Here is a 20,865-nt window from a genome sequence, read left to right as displayed (position 1 = left end):
CGAAGCGCTGCACCTAGCCTGACGCAGAATTACACGGTACACAGCGGTGATTCGATCCGGCCCGTCTCTGCCGATGAGACGCTGTTTGTTGAAACCGGTGCAGTGTTTGCTTGTATTGAATCAGCGCTGCTGCAACGATGCACTCCAACAGTGCTGCGGGGGCCCGTTGGGTTGGGTAAGCAATGGAGTTTAACGCGTGGGAGGCTTTCACGACCAATATCATCCACAATATAGGTTTTTTGGTTTAGATCGCGTAAATATATAAATTTATAAAGCATTTACTTTTACGTGAAGAGCCAGATCTAGGGAGATGTATAGTCTGCTTATCTATTTTGTCTTCTGTATTCTCCACAATATGACGTAACGTTGTTATTTTGCGCCGCACAAAAGGGCATTTGCCTCCTCTTTATAAATGGAGCCACGGTGGAAGCGAGGAAATTAAAATGCCAGATTCTAGCTACGAGCGATGAATCGGCACGAATTTAAGTACCTCTGCAATTTGTGCTTACGTAAATTTCGATTTAAAGCTTCTTTCGTGACTGCAGGGATTCATCTTCTTGGTTCTTTCGGCAAAGTCACGTAGAAGGGAAATAATAAAATAATAAAAATAAAACATAATAAAATAATTCTCACGACGTTTCGGCCAGGTCTGTCGGGGAGACAGCTGTTCTTTCGGTAAAGTCACGTAGAAGGGAAATAATAAAATAATAAAAATTAAACATAATAGCTGTCTCCCCGACAGACCTGGCCGAAACGTCGTGAGAATGATTTTATTATGTTTAATTTTTATTATTTAATTATTTCCCTTCTACGTGACTTTGCCGTGAGAACCAAGAAGTTGTGCTTACGTACTACTTTATTATATTTATTTTTATTGATCATGACTTGCTCACCTCTTCTCTATTTTGCACTCCGAATAATTTTTTTGGGATCGTGTTGCTGTTGTAGCTTGCTGCTACTGGACATCTGTGAAAAAGAACTTCTCAGCTCATTGGATTATATAAACATTCTGATCTTTGTCGAGGAGCATTAACCAGCAACGTGAACTCCGCTCATCCTCGCAGCAGCAGCGGCTTTTGGGCGAGCCATCGAAAAAAGACGGTGGTCACCGCATCGCGTGGCGCTTTCAGATGCGCTTCTGCGGCCGTCTGGAACACTCGGATATTAGGAAGCCACTGGAATTACGCACCTTTAAATCTAGATTGTAAACTCCTTTTTTAGAACTGCTTGTCGTGTTCAGTTTGTTGTATTTCCACCGCACCTCCGATTAGCGCCGTTGACTACGTACAGTGTGAAAGAAGTTCAATATACATACGGGGGGGGGGGGGGGGGGAGTTAACCAGGACCAGCTGCTCGCAAGTTCAACACAATGCTCCAATCCCCTACAAAGTCACGCGCATCGTCCCCCCGACACTCCCCACCCTCCCACAGGAGGTGCACTGAACACTGGCACAGACGCGGCGGGTTCGCCGTGATCACGGGCTTAGTCCGCGAGTCGAGTCCGTGAGACGAGTCCGTGAGACGAGACCGTGAGACGAGTCCGTTGATGCTCGCGTGAGCTCAACCCGTACGAGGAACACGGGCGGTTCTGGCGAGCGCGTCGGGGATAACATTTGTTAAAGTTTAACAAAAAAAGACATTTTAATTAAAGCACGGCAATGGCACTCAGGAGTAATTAAATCTGCCCGATATTTATTCTCTGGACAATATTAATCATTTCCTGCACAGTTGCAGACAATTGAATTAGTTGCTGCCGACTAAGTTCAAAGTTGTGAAAAGCGCACGCGCTTAGTGTGGTTGCAGAGTGGGGCCCGCCCCACCACCCCCCCACTACCCCCCCCACTACCCCCCCCCCCCACCGCCGCCACCCCCCCCCACCGCCGCCACCCCCCCCCACCGCCGCCACCCCCCCCCACCGCCGCCACCCCCCCCCACCGCCGCCACCACCCCCCCCCCACCACCGCCACCCCCCCCACCACCGCCACCACCCCCCCCCCCACCACCGCCCCCCACCACCGCCACCAGCCCCCCCCCACCGCCACCCCACCACCGCCACCCCCCCCCCCCCACCACCACCCCCCCACCACCACCACCACCCCCCACCACCACCACCACCCCCCACCACCACCACCACCCCCCACCACAACCCCCCCCACCACAACCCCCCCCACCACCACCCCCCCCCCCCCACCACCCTCAACCTACCATCCTCCACGAAACCCCCTCCAACCCACGCAATTCTCTGTGTCGATTTTTTTCAGTTTCACTTGTATCGTTATTTTTTTTACCATAATGCTGCGCACGTACGTTTCCGCCTCGTCCGCTCTCAAATTATCCATTCTATTTATCATAAAAGCAAATTACCATGTGAGCGTGTAAAGCGGCGTAAATTTAAATGTAATTCACGTGCAATCCAATTCGCGTAACCGAGCGCGAGCGTCAACTCGAGTCGATTAATATCGGCACACCCCCCCCCCCCACGCCGCCTCTCGCTTGTCCGGCTCCTCGATTCAAACACGCGCCCCATCGCTGATCGACGGTGCGCCGACATCGCCGGAGCCAAGCGGGGAAAACTGGAGAAACGAGTGCCACGAATCGGGCGTTGCTCCCCGGAATTCGGCAAACGGCTCGAGAGAGAAAGACACACACACTGACGCCTCGTTTTGGCCCAGTTGTTTATGTAATTGTGCATTTCGTCACGGCCGTACGTTAGAAGAGAAAAATAAATAGAGTGGGGGAGGACAAAACACAAGTTTAAATTCACACCGAGACATCGCACCTCTGGGGCCAGCCTCAATTTCAACTCGAATTGCTTTGTCCCAAGATGCAGACAACTTTGCCTGCAAAGTTCTGTAGACACCTGGCCACTTTGGATAGCGCTTTCGTTTTTTATTTACCGCATGGCCATGCTACTACTACTACTACTACCGTTGCACACACGTTTGTACCCGTCGAAAAAGAACCGACGAACCATTGTTTGGATGAAGGTGACGTTCCAATTTTATTTTTTGTCCACGTACGGCTGTTGGCGACGAAGAGCAACAACTGCGATGTTACGCCGAGGTGGTTTGAGTCAGATGACTGCGTCAGTAGAAGCGGAGCGGCGCATTCGGTGTGACGATGCCTCCTCCTCCTTCGTATTTGTGAATCGGCCGTTGAGTCGTCACACGTACGCAGAGTCGTTACATCCCATGAAGATGAACAGTATTTTGAATAGACCTGTGCCATATTCTCTTAAATAAAAAATGTGTAAAAGATACGAATAAAAAAAACCATGGAAGATATTTACCATCATAGCTCAATTCGTTTTAATCGCCAAGGTTTCTGTTACCATGAACTTTGCTCACCACTCACACTCACCCACTCGCTGACTCACCCACTCGCTGACTCACCCACTCGCTGACTCACCCACTCGCTGACTCACCCACTCGCTGACTCACCCACTCGCTGACTCACCCACTCGCTGACTCACCCACTCGCTGACTCACCCACTCGCTGACTCACCCACTCGCTGACTCACTCACTTACTTACCCACTCAACCACCCACTCACTCACTGACTCACTCACCCACCCAACTCACCGACTCACCCACCAAATCACTGACTCACCCATCCACCCATTCGCGCCACTCATTCACCCACTCACCCACCCACTAGCTGACCCACTCAACCACCCACTAAGCCACTCACTCACCGATCCACCCATTCGAGCCAAGCAGGTCACAACTATTTGCCTCATCCCTCGCACTGCTCCACGTTGTTGTAATTCCCTCCCATTGCATCCCCCCCCCCCACCAATATCTCATAACCTTGCTCGATTCAATAAATGTCATCATCCTTCCGCTTCTCGGTGACACATTCCATCGTGTTGTTTGTTGCTTCTTACCCGGCCCGGCCTCGAGACTTTAAATAAAACATTTCCAACCGGGCCAAGTTTAAGAGTTTTTTTTTTTTTTACGAAACTTAGTTTGATTTTAAGCCCTTGACATATTTACAAGTTTCCTAATCTGCACATGAATGCAGGTGTCCTGGCCGTCAGAGAGACGAGGGCTGCTGGACTCCGGATGTGGGGAGCCCGCCCGCTGGGGGAACGGCGCTCCGCTAATAAAGCACTCGAGCGAGACATGCAGGATTCACCGCCTCCAGCACGACCCCCCCCCCCACCACCCCCCCAAACCCTCGCCGCCACCGCCTCCAAAGCCCCCCCCCCTCCCGCGTGACCAATTCCAGACAAAAGAGCCACAAATTTGTGCTGTTAAAGGAGTTCTAAGGGTGCATGGCACTTGTGGCTGCAACCTAGGCTACCTGGAAGATTCATTGTTATGATTAAACAATGGACTAGGCTACCTGTAAGATTCATTGTTATGATTAAACAATGGACTAGGCTACCTGGCAGACTCATTGTTATGATTAAACAATGGACTAGGCGACCTGGAAGATTCATTGTTATGATCAAACAATGGACTAGGCTACTTGGCAAACTCATGGTTATGATTAAACAATACTGGGAGGCTACCTGTAATTCTCATTGTTATGATAAAACAATGGCCTAGGCTACCTCACAGCCTCATGGTTATGATTGAATGGACTAACTGGCAGACTTATTGATAAGTAAAAACATGGACTTAGCTACCTGGCAGACTCATTATTATGATTAAACAATGGACTAGGCTACCTGGCAGACTCATTATTATGATTAAACAATGGACTAGGCTACCTGGCAGACTCATTGTTATGATAAAAAAATTAACCCGTAAAAACAAAGTTTTTCACTCTAAATCCTTTATATGCGTGCGGCTAGAGTCCTCTCGTCCTCTGGCTTGAGATGGCTGCCACCTATGGGTCAGATGACTGTCTGCCAGCATTAAGCAATTGATAATTAAATATTTAAAATTGTTTCCCTAAACAGTGTAAAATTTTGGGAAAAAAATTTCACGAAAATTAATTGTCACGCACAACGAGTCTGTGTGGAAAATGTCAGCTCGATTGGATCACGGGAAGTGGGTTAAAAAACGACCGAAAGATTTGCACGGTCGTAAGCAAGCAAGCAAGCACGCAAGCAAGCAAGCGAACTTAATATAAAGGATTTAACAATGGCCTAGGCTACCTGTCAGACGGACAACTCATTGCAATGATGAAACAAAAGTCCAATTATAATCCCTTGTCAGCCTCCTCGACCCTCTAGGGTCGTAGATCGAGCACCATTCTATTGGAAGCGAACACCGGATGGTGCATGTATATCAGACAGGTCCCTGCCATGGGAATGTACAATTTCCATTTCTGGGTAAGGGTCGCGAAAAGAGATGTGCATTTCCCCATTGCTCCTCTGAGCAGGGAGATCCTCTAAGAATTGACTGTGACCTGCCTTTGGTAGTTTGACTCTTTGTAACTCGTTGTTTATTTCCCAGCACTGGGCCAAGGCTAATCCGTTACACAGTTAAAGCCGTTCAGGAAGAAAAAAAATCCACCCATATTAACAAACTATAATGTGCCAGCCACCATCACAAACAGAGGCTCAGATGGACAAATCAACAGCACACCCAGCTGCTACGTCCCACAAATGGCATTTTAACTTTTCACGCATGCCTTACGCATTCATCAAATGCTGCCCACTTACATTTCAGTTTTATGTTAACAAAAACAACTCTTAAAGAATGGCGAGCAACGCGGCATTCCGTGCATCTATTTTGTTGCTTATTTATTTATCATGCAAGAGCATTTCGCTAGGACTTTATCAGCGGCTTCAGACGCACGCTGGCCAGACAAACGCACACAAGCCTCATGTAAAATTCAACAAAGGGAGCCCGCAACCCAACCCTTTCCCGCCCCACCCGCACACCCTTTTTTCCATGTAAATAAAACATTAAATGGAATGAAAAATTCACCGACGCCGACACGCCGGGTGAAAACATGGGGGGGGGGGGGGGTGGCAGGTGCCTCAGGGTCAGCGCTCGGTGGCCACCCTGCGCCCCCCCCCCCCGCTCTGGGTCACCTTGTGCCCCCCCCCGGGTTGCCCTGTGCCCCCCAACCCTGGGTTGTCCTCCCCCCCCCCCCACTCACAATCACCTCCTCCCCCCCCCGCAGGTTAAGTGCAGCGTCTGAGCACCGCCAAGGTCATGGGTTCAAGTCATCGTGGCCACAGAAGCCTAAGGGCGTCTGGGTTCAAGCCCAGGTGCTGGGTGTGGGTGCATCTCTAGAGACTGATGCCTGGGTAGGGACATCGAACAAGGGAACCTCTGAGAGACTGGGTTCAAGACCTGGTGCTGGGTGTAGGTGCATCTCTAGAGACTGATGTCTGGGTAGGGACATCGAACAAGGGAACCTCTGAGAGTCTGGGTTCAAGACCTGGTGCTGGGTGTAGGTGCATCTCTAGAGACTGATGTCTGGGTAGGGACATCGAACAAGGGAACCTCTGAGAGTCTGGGTTCAAGACCTGGTGCTGGGTGTAGGTGCATCTCTAGAGACTGATGCCTGGGTAGGGACATCGAACAAGGGAACCTCTGAGAGACTGGGTTCAAGACCTGGTCCTGGGTATAGGTGCATCTCTAGAGACTGATGCCTGGGTAGGGACATCGAACAAGGGAACCTCTGAGAGACTGGGTTCAAGCCCAGGTGCTGGGTGTAGGTGCATCTCTAGAGACTGATGTCTGGGTAGGGACATCGAACAAGGGAACCTCTGAGAGTCTGGGTTCAAGACCTGGTGCTGGATATGTCTGTCTTCAGACTGATGGATAGGCAAGGACATACAACCACAAAACCTCAGCCTCTGGGTTCAATCCCTGGTGCTGGGTGTGGGTGTCTACAAACCGATGCCTGGGGTAAGGCCATAGAACCGGGGAATATCGGAGGGTCTGAGTTCAAGCCCAGGTGCCGTGTGTGTGTGTAGTTCAGAGATTATTGAGCTGGGCTATGACCTCGGTCGAGTTAATTTTATTCCAGGTCATGGATCATTGTAGCGGTGTATGTTGCCTGAACCATCCTTGGGTTCTGCTACGTTGACTCATCCTTTACGAAATACTTAATGGAGTAGACGACATCAATGGGGGACAACGTTGGCTGACCAGCGTGCTTGGCCACTCTGCTGACCAGCGTGCTTGGCCACTCTGCTGCCCCTTTGTCTATCACGCTCGCTCTGGGGAGGTGCTCAGAACTTTCCCCGTAAGGCCAAACCGTGACCTTCCATACGTAACAAATTACTTGGCGATTACTGCCTTCGCAGTGGTGCACAGGCACGACACATTACATTCAACACATTTGTCAAAAAACGCTTCCTTTTAACGTAGTGTTAATTGATGAAAGTGAAGAGTTTTTGTTATTTGTCTATGCGTGTCTGGTTATGTGTGTGCGGGGAGCGGTAGTGTAGCCGTTAGTGCACTGCGTTACGAACCTGGCGACCCGATTTCGATTCCCGCTAATGGCCACCACCAGTGACGATTATCTCAACCATTCCTGGGCCTCCCCTAGGTCAACTTAGCCTCAAATTAGTACCTGGTGTAATGTGTAAACATCGCCACTCGGGAGACAAAGGGGGCCGGGCGTGGTGCTGACCACCCACCGCCTTCGTGTGTGTTGTGCCAGTCTTAATAGGTGCTCGCTAACAGCACTTGTCCCAAAAAAATGTAATATGTTCAGAATATATGGCGGATCTTTATCTTTGTTTGTGTGTGTGCACGTGCATCTCTCTCTCTCTTTCACGAGAATGAAGCTTTGGTCAGTTCATTAAATCACCGAATCTCCGAGGTCATGAGTTCAAGCAGCAAGCCCCGGCACTGGCTTCCTCTCCATTTCGATAACGAGACTGATGACCGTTGTGGGAAATTAACCACAGCGCCTGATGTCCGAGGTTCAAGCCCCCGGTTGACCATGCACGCACGCTAATGACCGATGCATTTAAAAACCGGCTGTGCACACCTCGAGAAAGTACGGGGTGCTTAAAAAAATGTTAACACTTACATGGGACCATCGTTTTATAATGGAAAATAACGGATAATATACACTAACATGATGAAAAAAATGATGTTAATTGCTTCAAACAGTCAAAGAGCCTCCACTTGTTCGCCATTATTGTCAACACGTGCCTGGAATCTTCTCCAGGTGGTCTCCGGAGGCACATTTCTTGAGGTATTGTTGCAAATTCCCTGAAGTGTTAAAATTGTTTTGAAGCACCCTGTATTCTCAGGAAGCTGGCGGTGTCGATGGTGGCATGTGCCAGTCACCCACATTGACCCATAAAATATGGGGTCGGCCCGGTAACATCCTACCATTCAAGAAAATGTTTACTGCAGAGTAATACCCCCCGGGATTTACATTGGGGATGTGCTGCTCCTGAACGGTGCGGCGACGAATATCGAAACGACGTCAATCAAAGCGATTTCACAGGGTAGGCGGTTGTGGAGGCGTAGGCTGAGAGGCGATGGACATTGGTGACGCGAGTGTGTGGGGTGCTTGCGAAGCGACGTGAAAAAAAAAAGGGGGAGACGTAGATCGGGGTGTTACTACATTGGACAATCCTGAAAATCCTAAAATTCTGCGACATGCGTTCGAATGTCTGTAGGTTCCAGACTTCACACGCAATTTTCTTCAAAATCATTGCATGTAGCTGCCATCAACGTGCTGGGACCACCTGGCATCTCTGTCCTCGTTTAATCCGAGCCTATTAAAAAGACTCAAGTTTAAGTGTGAATGTCATTGTACAACACAAGTGCTATTGTTATTACTTTTTTTCCCTCTGTAATTGTGGAACGCTTTGATGTTGTCTGGCGGCCGAAGAGCCCCCCCCTCTCCTCCCTCCTTGTCAAAGAGCTTCTTAGATCTACGGGCTTTTCTAAATGGGGAATACACTCCTGGGTTCGTCTGATGATTCTGTTAACCCAGGAAAACCTCAATCACAGCTTCAAAAATCATTTTCAACAGGTCCCGCCAATTGTTTTCAGAGCCGAGGGCAATGCTGCTGTGCGTGATGCCAATTGAGTAGTTTGCAGGTGATCTTTCAGCATTGGGATGTTTCGCCAATACCGCTTACATTGGGAGGTGTTTTGTTGCTGTTCAGCTAGCCCGGTGAAGTAACTGCCACTATCGTGAAATATGGTGACCGCCGTTGTGTGCACGTGATTAAATCGCACGCTCATATTCGCACAGATGCTAAATTGCGGTTGTGATAAATATTAATGCGCCAATAAATCTCTTTTAATTCGAGGTCATTTATCCGAAGGAGTCATACTTTATTGCATCTATGGAGTTCTCTCGTGGCCGTGAAATCAGGAATTAATGACATTTAAAGCAATGTGGCTGGGTTGATAATAAGTACCATCTGGTGGGAAAGTCAACACTGATCACCAGACAGAAGAGACCAGGACTCGGCCACAGAAATGTGAAATTCTTCGCCACCGGCCCAGGTGCGTCAGCGGAGAGACGCGCCGCCCAGCGCTCAATCAAGCGATCGGGGGAGACAATTTTTGGCTCTAAATTACGAGCGCGGCCGTTATGATAACGACCGTGGCTGCCTTTCAATCGGGCGGTGGAAACGCATAACGAGCGCTCACGCGGTAATGGGTGGCTGCGTCCGTGGCCCGATGACGGTGTCATGACGTCTTGCTGGCGCTGCTGGTGGCGATGAACAATGCCCGCGCGCTGTCGTTCGTGTGTGTGTGTGTGTGTCTCCCACCACTCCGGTTTGAGCCTGGTGTTAGGGTTTTCTGTAGATGCCGCGTGAGATGCTAGGCGTTAGTGCTCGGTGGTAAATCTGGTTTTCTCAGTTGGGGTCACTTGACACACCCCAGGCTCGGACTACATTGAACTCCACACCCATGCGCCGGGCACCCAGCCATATATCAACTTAGCAAGAATTTAATTATTTAATTTATAGGTGTGGGTAGGGGACCCCAAACATTGCCACCCCCCCCCCCCATCTTCCACCACGCGTATGTGTTAATCAAATTATTGTTCAGTTTCTGGGTGCCCGGACACAGAGACGGAGTTCAATCGTATCTGAGCCGGAGCATGGCGGTGACCGCCATGTGAAGAACAGGAATTACCGCGGCAGAAAGTCGCCTCCGAAATGTTGAAATGGCTTCTCACGCACTGCTCTGACTAACCCAAACAACAAAAATAATTTCACCAGGTAAGGCCCACTGAGCTATATAGCTCTTTTTCAGAAGTGACCAGGCCACAAATGACACCTCAACCAAGTGGCTCATCGTGCGGACATTTATAGCAGCCACATACTCTCAAACGAACGTTGATTCGAAATGTGGCGGGGAAAACCCCAAGGACCTAGAGAAAAATCCACGCAACCACGGGGAAAGAGAGAGAGAGACGCAAACTCTGCCCGAGCATCACAGCCCACTGTGCTTCTGGATGATCATCAGAGAATGCTTAGAAGAGGACACGACCCAAAGTCAACCGGAGCGCCAGATCAATTCACCAAATTATCAGAGTAACGTGACCCCCACGTCGTTGCAGCGTTTAAAATACGTTCAGAAGGAGAGACGTAAAAATGCCTCTTGAATCCCAGCCGCCTCCCGCAAGGCAGTGTCCTCGGTAAAGATTTCCGATTGTATTAAACCTATTCAACTATTTTTATTTTACCAGGCAAGGCCCACTGGTACAGAGGTGTGACCAGGCCATTTCAGTTAGAACACAGGAGAGTTCTAACTTGCGTGTGGAAAGTAAGTGGACAGTTAGGGGGGGGGTGGAAGGGGAAATAAATATAAAAATACGACATCCTTGATTCCTTTGGGAACGCAGTCAGAGTCGGGTTCAAATTTTCACTGCCACCACGGGATTCCACAGCGCGTTCAGGAGGAATGTTAACTACATTTTCTGTTATACAGGAGGTCGTGGGTTCGATCTCGACCCCGACGCCTGCTGTATATTTGGAGTTTGCATGTTCCCCCCGTGGTCACGTGGATTTTTCTCCAGGACCTCTGGTTTTTTCTTTCACATTTAGAATCAACACGCGTTTAGAACGTTTGGCTGCAACAAATTTCTACGTGATAAACCACTTCGTTAAGCCATCATGTGTGGCCAGGTGGCTTCTGAAAAAGATCGATATAGCTCAGTGGGCCTTACCTGGCAAAACAGAAAAAGTTTAGTTTCATTTCCACCACTGCCAAATAGCTGTGACGTAGCCGGGAAGCCGCCTCACCGCGGCGAAGAATCCCGACCGTGCGGTACCAGCGGGTAACCGAGCCGGGTCAGCGTGGCGTCCGCAATATCCGCTACAAACCTTCCGCCGTCCGGACGCGCGACGTGCGTGTCCCGCTGCGTTAACGTGACGCTCGCGCACAACAGTGGGTCTCTCCCTCCTCCCTCCCCCCACCCACCAGGCGCGTTCCTAGACGGTGCTCTGGCGGCGTGTGCCTCAATGTCACACTTTAATGTCGCTAAATTCTTCTCGTCGTTAATGAAGCTTGAAATTCATATCGGGCAGCCAGGCGACGAGGCAGCGGTGGGTGTTTCGGCTGAAAAATAACTCCTGCGTTTTTGTTTTGTTGTTGTTGTTGCATCTTTTCATTTAACGCAGCATTAGGAAACCAGGATTGGTTGCGCACGCGCCTGTCAAGCAGCATTGTGAGTCGGTGGGTATTGCAGGATGTTATCGCGTTATACCGAGACTTTCCATTCCGTCGCCTCAATGGCCAACACCACCCCCATTGCTCTGCACGGCTTTGATGCGCCAAGGAGACGATGGTGGCCTCTCCGCCAACCGCTTCAGAACAGCAACCGATCGCTGTGCCACACACCTCCCCTCCACGAGTAGAGAATTAACGACAACCCACACGGCGTGACCGCGGCCCACCTGAACCAGACAATGGAACCACCACATCGTGAACAACTGCATCCTCCGCCCGCTGTCCGACGGACTGAGCGGCATTGGTCGCAGCTACTCCCGAAGCTATCGCATGGCTCACAGACTTAAACGTGGACGTGTGATCTTTGGACGTACTTTCCATATGCTAGAGGAAGCATGGCCGACAAATGGCAGTAGTGTGGGTGAGTTGAAGATGTATCTGACCTGTCCATACTGGATATCTTTGAAGAAGAGCTTCATAGCTCATCAGATTCCTCCAGTCTAGAGAAAGATTCTGATTCTGAGATCTGTTTAATTCACTCATACGTGTGGGTTTTCTCCCGGCACTCCAGTTTCCTCCCATGCACACATATAGTAATGATTAATTAGGCTACATCTCTAATCAGAGTGATGTCAACTGCATTTATATTTACTATGTTTTCAATACTCCACGTCGTACACTATTCTCCAACGAGAAGAACACACATTTGCCATGCCCTGTCCCTGTTCGCTGATGAATGGCCACTCTCTGAAATATTGTAAAAAATCTTAAAATAATAATAAAAAATTACGAAAATATTTTCTTTCGAGATTCATAACGATGCTTGTGATGTTAAGTAAATCAGTACTTAAAGACAAAATTTTGCAAAAACATTAAGCAGGACGCTCTTAAAAAATAATCATGAGACTCCTTGATATGCCAATTTATATTATTATTTCAACAGTTGGGTGTTTAATGAGTACATCAAATATCCGGGTCATCGCAATGATCGCTGCTGTGTGGGAGTTGTTTTGCTGTTGAGAGATGGACACATGCCCTGGGAAATATGGAATTTCCACCAGTGGTTTAGGACTACAAATAACAGATTTCTTCTCAATTGTAAATTCTAGTTTTGGAATGAATGTGATGGTGGAACATTTTTGTTGTGTTTTTCTACACTTCTGATAACAGTTCCACGTGTTTTTAAATATATTTTTTGGCAATGTGTCACGTAAAAAAACCCATCTTGTAACGCAAAGGCTTCTGATTTAAAGACTTTAATATTATTTGTTCACTGCGGCTGGGTGGACCAACATTACTTCCTGCCACCAGTGCCTAAGTATACATTCCAAAAGGGGCCCAGCTAGCCGCACGTTTGATTTTCACTTAGTTGAACGTGGTACAATTGTTTATATGAATTAATTATTCCACTTGTTTACGCAAGACATGCTTCTTTGGGTCTCAAGAATATTTTCAGTAGGGTCCCTGCCCATTTTTTTTACAGTAAGCGGGGCGGGGGTCGATATTGTTGTGCGTAATCTAATCGAGTAACATGCAGGGTACACTTTCAGCATTTGGGATGTTTTTTCTAAGCACAAGTTTCATCGTGTTTATTGTTTTAGCCACGAGAGGAAACCGGAGAACTCGCAGGAAAGCCATGCACAACACCACACAGAAAGGCACCCGAGTTAAGAGTCGAACCTAGGCCCTTATTGCAGTGAAGCACGAGTGTTGCCACTCTGCCAGCAGCTGTAATGGCTACAAACGTAAGCTGACGGACTTACGATGGCGAGATGTTCACTACCTCGCCTGGAATACAGGAGGTCGTGGGTTGCATCCCGACCCTGACGCCTGCTGCTGTATATTTGGAGTTTGCGTGTCGCTCTCCCCGTGGTCGCGTGGATTTTTCTCCGGGTCCTCCAGTTTTCCCTCCACGTTCATAATCAACTTGCGTTTAGAGTATTTGTCTGCTTTAAATTTCCACACGATAAGCCACTTCGTTGAGCTATCATTTGTGGCCAGGTCACTTCTGAAAATAGCTACATCGCTCAGTGGGGCCTTACCTGGTAACAACACTCTGCAGAGCACAAAAGAGCAGCATCCAGTATTGGGGGCGATAGCCCTGTTGACGAAGTGACGCCTATTGACGTGGGTCTTGGACGTTTTCATTCGAGGCCCTTTTCCTTCGCTTTTGACGCCGCCAGGCTCTGCTGAGCTACGGGAATGGAAACGACGGTTCCCGTGACCAAAACCCTCCAGACGGTCCCCTGCTTGTTTACGCCAATGCTGATCGGGCGCCTCCTATCAGTTTCCTGATGGCCTAATTGTTTCTGTATCTCGGTGACGCATGGTTGATTGGTAAATGTGCCCAGATCAGCAGAAACATAATAACGGTGGTGGGGGGGGAAGAGACCCAAGGCTTAGCACACAAAGCCCACGCTAGTACCGTGCATTAAGCAATCCTGAGTGAGAGGTTAAAAAAATAAAACTCTTTCAATGCATGACTGTATGGATGCGAATTGATCGCCATAATGGACTACATTTATTTAACCGTCCGTCATAATCTAATACCCGTGTTTTACCGGGAAACGCAAATTGGACAAAAAAACTCAATACTGTAAATGCAAGCGGCGGGCGTGTGTGTGTGCGTGCGCGTGTGATTCTGCGCGTGTTTCTAAACATACGCGCACGTATCAGTTTGCGAGCGGTGGCGAGGCGGTTTGCACCCTGCGCTGTGACCCCGTGGCCTGGGTTCAATGCCTCGGCCGTGCATTTCAGCGGTACGTGATTTATTAACTTGTCTACCCGCCTCCCCCCCCCCCCTTGCTACCACTAAGTAAGCTCAGCCTCAAACGAGCGGCTGGAAAGATACAGTCCGCCAGCCAGCCAGCCAGCTCTTGGTCTTATCATCCCCTTTGTCTACATGCTGGGCTACACAAATTGCCCCGATGGTCTAGAGCAGTGGCTCATTACCTCGATCGTAAAATTATTTTTTAATAAATACATAGGCTTGATGAAACAGAGAAGTTGTTTCGATGTAAAGCTTTCGTGACTGCAGGGATTCATCTTCTTGGTTCTTTCGGTAAAGTCACGTAGAAGGGAAATAATAAAATAATAAAAATTAAACATAATAATTGTATTTTATTCAACGTAATAATTGTATTTTATTATGTTTTATTTTCATTATTTTATTATTTCCCTTCTACGTGACTTTACCGAAAGAACCAAGGAGAGAAATTGTTACTTGCGGGCTCGTGCTTAATTTGTTTTTTCGATGATTTACCTTCTAAAAAAATCTGCCCACGTCTCGCACCCCCAGAAAGGGCATCTGGCACCCCAGGGGGTGGGAAGGGGTGCGTGATGCACCCCAGGTTAAGAAGAACCACTGCTCTAGAGCGTTAAATGAGGGTGGGCGGGGGGGGGGGGGTCTTTGATTATCATATAAGGTGGAAGATGAGATGCCGAGAAGCAGCTGCTTGCACTGCGGTCGTGGCTGTCGAAGCCAAAACGTGGAACACGTCGAGAAACGGTTCTCAAAAGCTTTGCTCATTGGCTGGCGGCATCCCAAGCATCCCCACGGGGGCCACTCCCCCCGTAACCCCCCAGTGCTCGCTCGACATCCTCGACACCATCCTCCTGGAAAGGAAGGGCCCCTTTTGCACATCTTGCGGTGCATGGCTATATCTCCCCAAGTACACGGACCGGGTCCTCCCGTGTCCCCCCCTCCACATTTAGAATCAACATCACGTGTTCAAGAGTATTTGGCTGCTATAAACAATCCACACGACGATAAGCCCCAACTTCGTTGAGCCGTCGTCTGTGGCCTGGGTCGCTTCTTAAAGAAGAGTTTCACGGCAGCTCAGTGGGGGGGGGGGGGGGGGGGGCCTTAGCTGGTTAAACAAAAACAAAAAGGTGGGAAGAAACAGGAGCGAGCCGGGAGAAAAACCCAGGCGTGTGCGAGGGGGCAACGCTCGCAAGCCTCTCGCTGCCACGCAGCGCACCTTGAGGTGGGGATTCTAACCATTGGAACCTCATTTGCCAGTTAAAAATATGATAATTTTTTTTTTACCCTTCTATCTGGCAACAAAACCGACACCTTTTTTTACAAGGAGTCATGTTTGCATAGACCACAATACCTGCAGTCATAATGCAAACAAAAAACATAACTCTGATAATGTGCACTGTCCTTGAAGTTGATTGGTCCACACCTGTCTCGGGTGTGGATCAATCAACTTCAAGGACAGTGCACATTATCAGAGTTATGTTTTTTGTTTGCATTATAACTGCAGGTATTGTGGTCTATACAAACATGACTCCGTGGGGATTCTCGTTCGAGGAGGGTGGTTGAGCGGGAGACAGCATCACCTGCAGGGATGAAGCATGCTTGCCAACCTCACCAGCCATCCATGCCACAGTGTCATGTCAGGGAGTTCCTGCCCCCTGTGCCGTGGGTATTCTCTGGGCACTCCGCTTCATTGCTCCGGAGGCGGGGGGCAAAACACGCACTCGCGAAGGATGTAAACCAAACATCCCGAGCAAGACACTGACGAATTTCATAATGAAGGTTTTTTTTTTGTTGGGTTAGATCGTATAAAAGCATTCGCGTTAAACTGAGAAAATTGTTGTTTGCAGCCCGTAGGCTAAACAGTAACGCGGGGTAAACGGTAAATGAATAACAATTGTATAGACGACACGTATAAGGCGTGTTATTAAGTGTGACCGGTGCGCAGCGGCAGCAGCAGCAGCTTCTCTCAGGCTGTCGTTAACCGGGCTGCCAATCACGCGTCTCAGCAGGAGCTGTCGCATCCTGCGCTGCAACAGCTCCTGCTGCTGCTGCTGCTGGGGGGGGGGGGTGGACGATGAGACGTTCAAGTCTGCATTGTGTTCATTACCTCCTCCCCCCCCGCCCCACGTCCCTCCACCTTTCGAGACCACGCGACGCTACAGCGATGGCTCTGGAGTATCGCAATCCTTGTTGATCATGAATAAATCCGATGAGCCATGAAGCTCTTTGGCGCAGATGTCCAGTAGGAGCGGGGCAGAAAGTTACGACAAACAATGCCAAAAAAAAACGATTGGAGTGCAAAGCATAGGAAAGGAAAGAAAATCACTAAAATGAATACGTTAAATATATTAGACGATTGAATAGGTGGGCTAGGTGAATACATGGGAAGTGCATTCTGCTTGTATCTTTGTTGAACTTCTTTTGCACTGTACACAGTCAACCGCACTGGCCTCAAATGTCCGTGATTCTGCTTGGAGTTGTTTTAATGTCACCACCGACGTGGCCGCGATGGAGCCACGGTTCGGTTCATCACCTCCGAGTCGTCCTCAACACTGCTGCCCTCGTCAGCACAGCCTCAATCCTTAAACAAATTCCACCCCCACTCCATGTGCCCCAACCCACGTGACACCCCCTTCCACGTGCCCCCCCCCCAACCCCCACGCGCCCCCCCCCCAACGCGCCCCCCCCCCCCAACGCGCCCCCCCCCCAACGCGCCTTCCCCCCACGTGCCCCCTCTTCCACGTGCCCCCACCACGTGACCACCCCCTCCCACGTACACCCCCCCAAACCCCACCCCTCCACGCACCCCACCTCCCACGCGCACCCTCCCCCCCTTGTGTATCTCCCTCCCAAGTGCATGCCCCCCCTCCCACGCGCCCCCCCCTCCCACGTGCATTCCCTCTCACACGCCCCCTCTCCCTCGTGCCCCCCCTCCCACGTGCCCCCCCCTCCCACGTGCCCCCCTCACACGTGTCCCCCACCCACCCCACTCACGTGCCCCCCCCCCCTCCCACGTGACCACTCCCCCCAGTTGCCGCTGTTGTTCGTCGCGTCGGAATCGGAAAATCGGAAGCCGCATGCCCTTTGCCCGCACCCTCAAGCGAAGCTACTCAGCAAAAAAATTCGTCGTGTTGCAGCCCATAGGCTAACAGGCAGTTCTGGGTAAATGTTAAATGAATAACAACGTTACATATGTCATTTACACGTTTTAAATATATATTTATATACCATATATATTAATCCTGGTTGGTCGTTGACTCAGCCCATCATTCCTCCAGGGTCAACAAAATAGGTACCAATTTGTGGATCGGTCCAATAGTGGTTGTCAAATGAATAGACTTGCCCCCCTCCCCGCCGTCCAATAGGAATGCTGAATGTCCACCACGAGTTGTAGAAAGGATATTTGTACCTACCACCTCAATACTCATTCGAGCAATAACAGTGGCTATATTTCGATTTAAAGCTTTCGTGATGGCAGGGATTCATCTTCTTGGTTCTTTTGGTAAAGTCACGTAGAAGGGAAGTAATAAAATAATAAAAACAAAACATAAACAAATATAAAAGAATATAAAATAATATAATAATATACAAAAATAATAAAGTTATGTAATATTTGGTTATGTTGTATTTTTTTATTTTATTATTTCCCTTCTACGTGACTTTACCGAAAGAACCAAGAACAGTGGCTATGTACGCATGTATGTTGAACTTCTTTCGCACCGTACGTAGCCAACCGTGCTAATGGAACTACGACAGCATGACATGACATTTGTGCACCTGTACCTGTAGGTTTCAATTTCAACAGACGCACACACACGCTACACATTTGTTAAGGTATATTGTAATGCTGTTGGCGAGGACATATCTGAACCTACGCCCACGCGCATTTTAACGAATGGGAAAACGGTTAACATGCTTCCCTGTGCGAAATCTAAAAAGAGTCCTTTTGTTAGTTTTGCGCATCTTGGCATCAGGATAGAAATTTGCCTTTGCACGTCATACAAACACATGACCTGAACCAGGATGCACAAACATCGTCTTCCAATGATAAACTGGACCACGGGTGGCCCAAAAGACAGCATACATAGGCTCATCATATTTATTTTAAGACTGGCATTCTTTCAGTTAATATTGCATCGATTATGATCATTAATATGATGACACTATGATACTTTTCAGAATGGAAAGAAAATTTACTGAATTGAGACAAAGCACAATTGATGAATGTTCAAAGATGACACGTGTGTAATCTTAAAAAAAAAGGTCCAAACTTCATTTCAAAAAGTAATTTATGAAAGCATCAGTGTAAATGGAAGTCGATTTAAACAATTGTTAAAACAAAATAAATAACCCTATTTGTCATTTGTAAAAAACAAAATTTACATAATGACCCTATGTGTCCTGACTTTTAGGCCTCCCTGCATATGCAAATGATACATACGTAACTTACCGTTGTACTTACCAATCTCTTTCTCACATAGTGGCAGCAGCAGTATGTTGACCTTCTTTCGCACCGTATGTAGCAAACCGCGCTAATCGGAGGCGCGGGAAATTGCTTTGATTTCCCATAGGGTGTCCCTAAAACAACGTGTGCCAGGATTGAGGCCTCGTGTGTCGAAGTGTTGGAGAGAACTCACCAAAGATGCTGGTGGCGTGCGGAATCTTGGACAAAGGCTGCAGCTCATTCGCGCCCCAGGCGTAGGTCTTGTAGTTGTCCCACGCAAACTTCATCATCTGAAAGACAAAAGCAAAAACACCGTCTCGTTTGAACTCAAAACAGTTGTAAGGGTGGTACCCATCTTAGGCTCGGGCTTGGATTCGAATACCACCGGTGATGAGACTTTTTACCGGAACTATGAACCTCGGATGAAACCTCCGATGGAGAGCACGCCTAGCACGCTTGTCAAAGGAACAAGCGATTCATCCACGTAGCATAACACACTGCTGGGACAAGTGCTGTTGGTGAGAAGACCTCGCCCCCTTTCAGAGTGGCAAGGAACGTACCGTGGTGGTTGGGCTAGCACAGGAGTTCCGGGCAACCAAAATAATAAGAGGACCAAATTTTTTTCGAATTCGGTTGAAAAAAACAACAGCAACCTCAGTATTTCAAGAATCGCAATGCGCCGCGTGCTGAGTACGAGAAGGAGGTCCTTAAATAAATAACGTCACGAAGGCAGTCCCTAAACAACCGCACGTGGCTCCTGATCTGCAGGTTGCCAACTGCTGGGCCAGCGCCATACATGCACCCCTGGCTGGCTCGTGGATCTCCCAACCCCTCTCCATGCAGTTTGGTCGGTCATGTTAAAGTCTGGGAAGTTGTACTTGCAACCCTTTTCGCAACCACCTAGTCCCGTTCGGAGAATTAGCACGTGGGGCTCTTGAGGCCCAGTTTATAGCAGAGGGCAAGCTTCTATTTGCAATGTAGCCCCTGCGTTAGCGCGCAAGGGGAGGCTGTAACCGGGAGTTGAACCAGGCGAACCGGCGGCTCTGCGGTGAGCACAGTCGGTCATCGGGTCGGACCAATCGCTGGTTGGGTCACTTGGGTCATCGAACACATCCTTAAAATAAAGCAACACAACCCACTAAAGGAGGAAAATGGTTGGAGCCAGGCGCAAACGTCGCAACGCGTGGGAACAAGCAGAAGTGCTTCATCACGCGTGAGAGAGGCTTGAGGCCAATGTCTCTTAATGGAAATCGCTCGCGTCAATACGGCACTGCGTTCATCAGCCTGCTAGTAGTGGGAGGTGGGAGGGGAGGTGGAGGAGGGGGGGGATACAGGCACCTTTAAAGCGGGGGAGAGTGGGGGGGACATTAATGCCGACCCGCATCAATTATGACTCCGCCTTAAGTCAACAGCCGTTTGCCTCATCAGCAGGGTGAGCGTGGCTCCGGTGAGCGCGCGGCCCCCATTCAGGTTGCTTGGCGGGGCTTTAAGAGAGACAAATCCCCCGACCTTGCTGACCCCACTCGGAGTCAATAGCTGCAACTCGCCCGTCACGTCCCGTTGCAGAAGTCATCAACTCGGCTCAAGCGGCAGCCGCCGCGCATCTCAATTCTGCACCGAGGTGGCTCGCCATCGGCACCGGCCCGGTAGCGTGACTACCATGCCGGGCGCCATGGTGGTGAGACGTTGACTACCTCGCCTGGTGCACAGGATGTCGTGGTTTCGATTCCGACCCTGACGCCTGCTGCTGTTTATTTGGAGTTTGCGGTGTCTCTCTCTCCGTGGCCGCGTGGATTTTTTTCTTCCGGGTCCTCCGATTTTTACCTCCTCATTTAGAATCTTTTGGCTGCAATACATTTCCACGCGATAAGCCACTTTGTTGAGCAATCATTTGTTAGAGCCAGGCCGGCTTCTGGAAAAGAGCTATACAGCTCAGAGGGCCTTACCTGGTAAATTAATTGTATAGTTTCATTCATACGAAGGAAGCGTAATAAGCGTGGGGGCTGGGGGTGGGTTGCCCCCGTGGCCAAAGCCACGAGTTGGGGCCCTCTTGACAACCACCATGAGATTTGTTTTCAACGACA

The 20,865-nt window shown here is 49.2% G+C and overlaps 1 protein-coding gene across 1 annotated transcript in view; it reads right to left on the bottom strand.

Moving 5' to 3' along the window:
- The window catches only part of LOC144734129 (mannosyl-oligosaccharide 1,2-alpha-mannosidase IA-like), a 434,227-nt gene that overhangs the window by 268,591 nt on the left and 144,771 nt on the right, over positions 1–20,865 (bottom strand). Inside the window, exon 3 of the mRNA XM_078616197.1 lies at positions 18,975–19,071. Within this exon, the coding sequence (XP_078472323.1) occupies positions 18,975–19,071 (97 nt within the window). The remainder of the gene's footprint in view (positions 1–18,974; positions 19,072–20,865) is intronic.

This window comes from Lampetra planeri, chromosome 50 (genome assembly GCF_965212315.1).
Source record: "Lampetra planeri chromosome 50, kcLamPlan1.2.h2, whole genome shotgun sequence".
Classification (NCBI taxonomy): Eukaryota; Metazoa; Chordata; class Hyperoartia; order Petromyzontiformes; family Petromyzontidae; genus Lampetra; species Lampetra planeri.
This window is presented reverse-complemented; position numbering and strand designations above follow the sequence as displayed.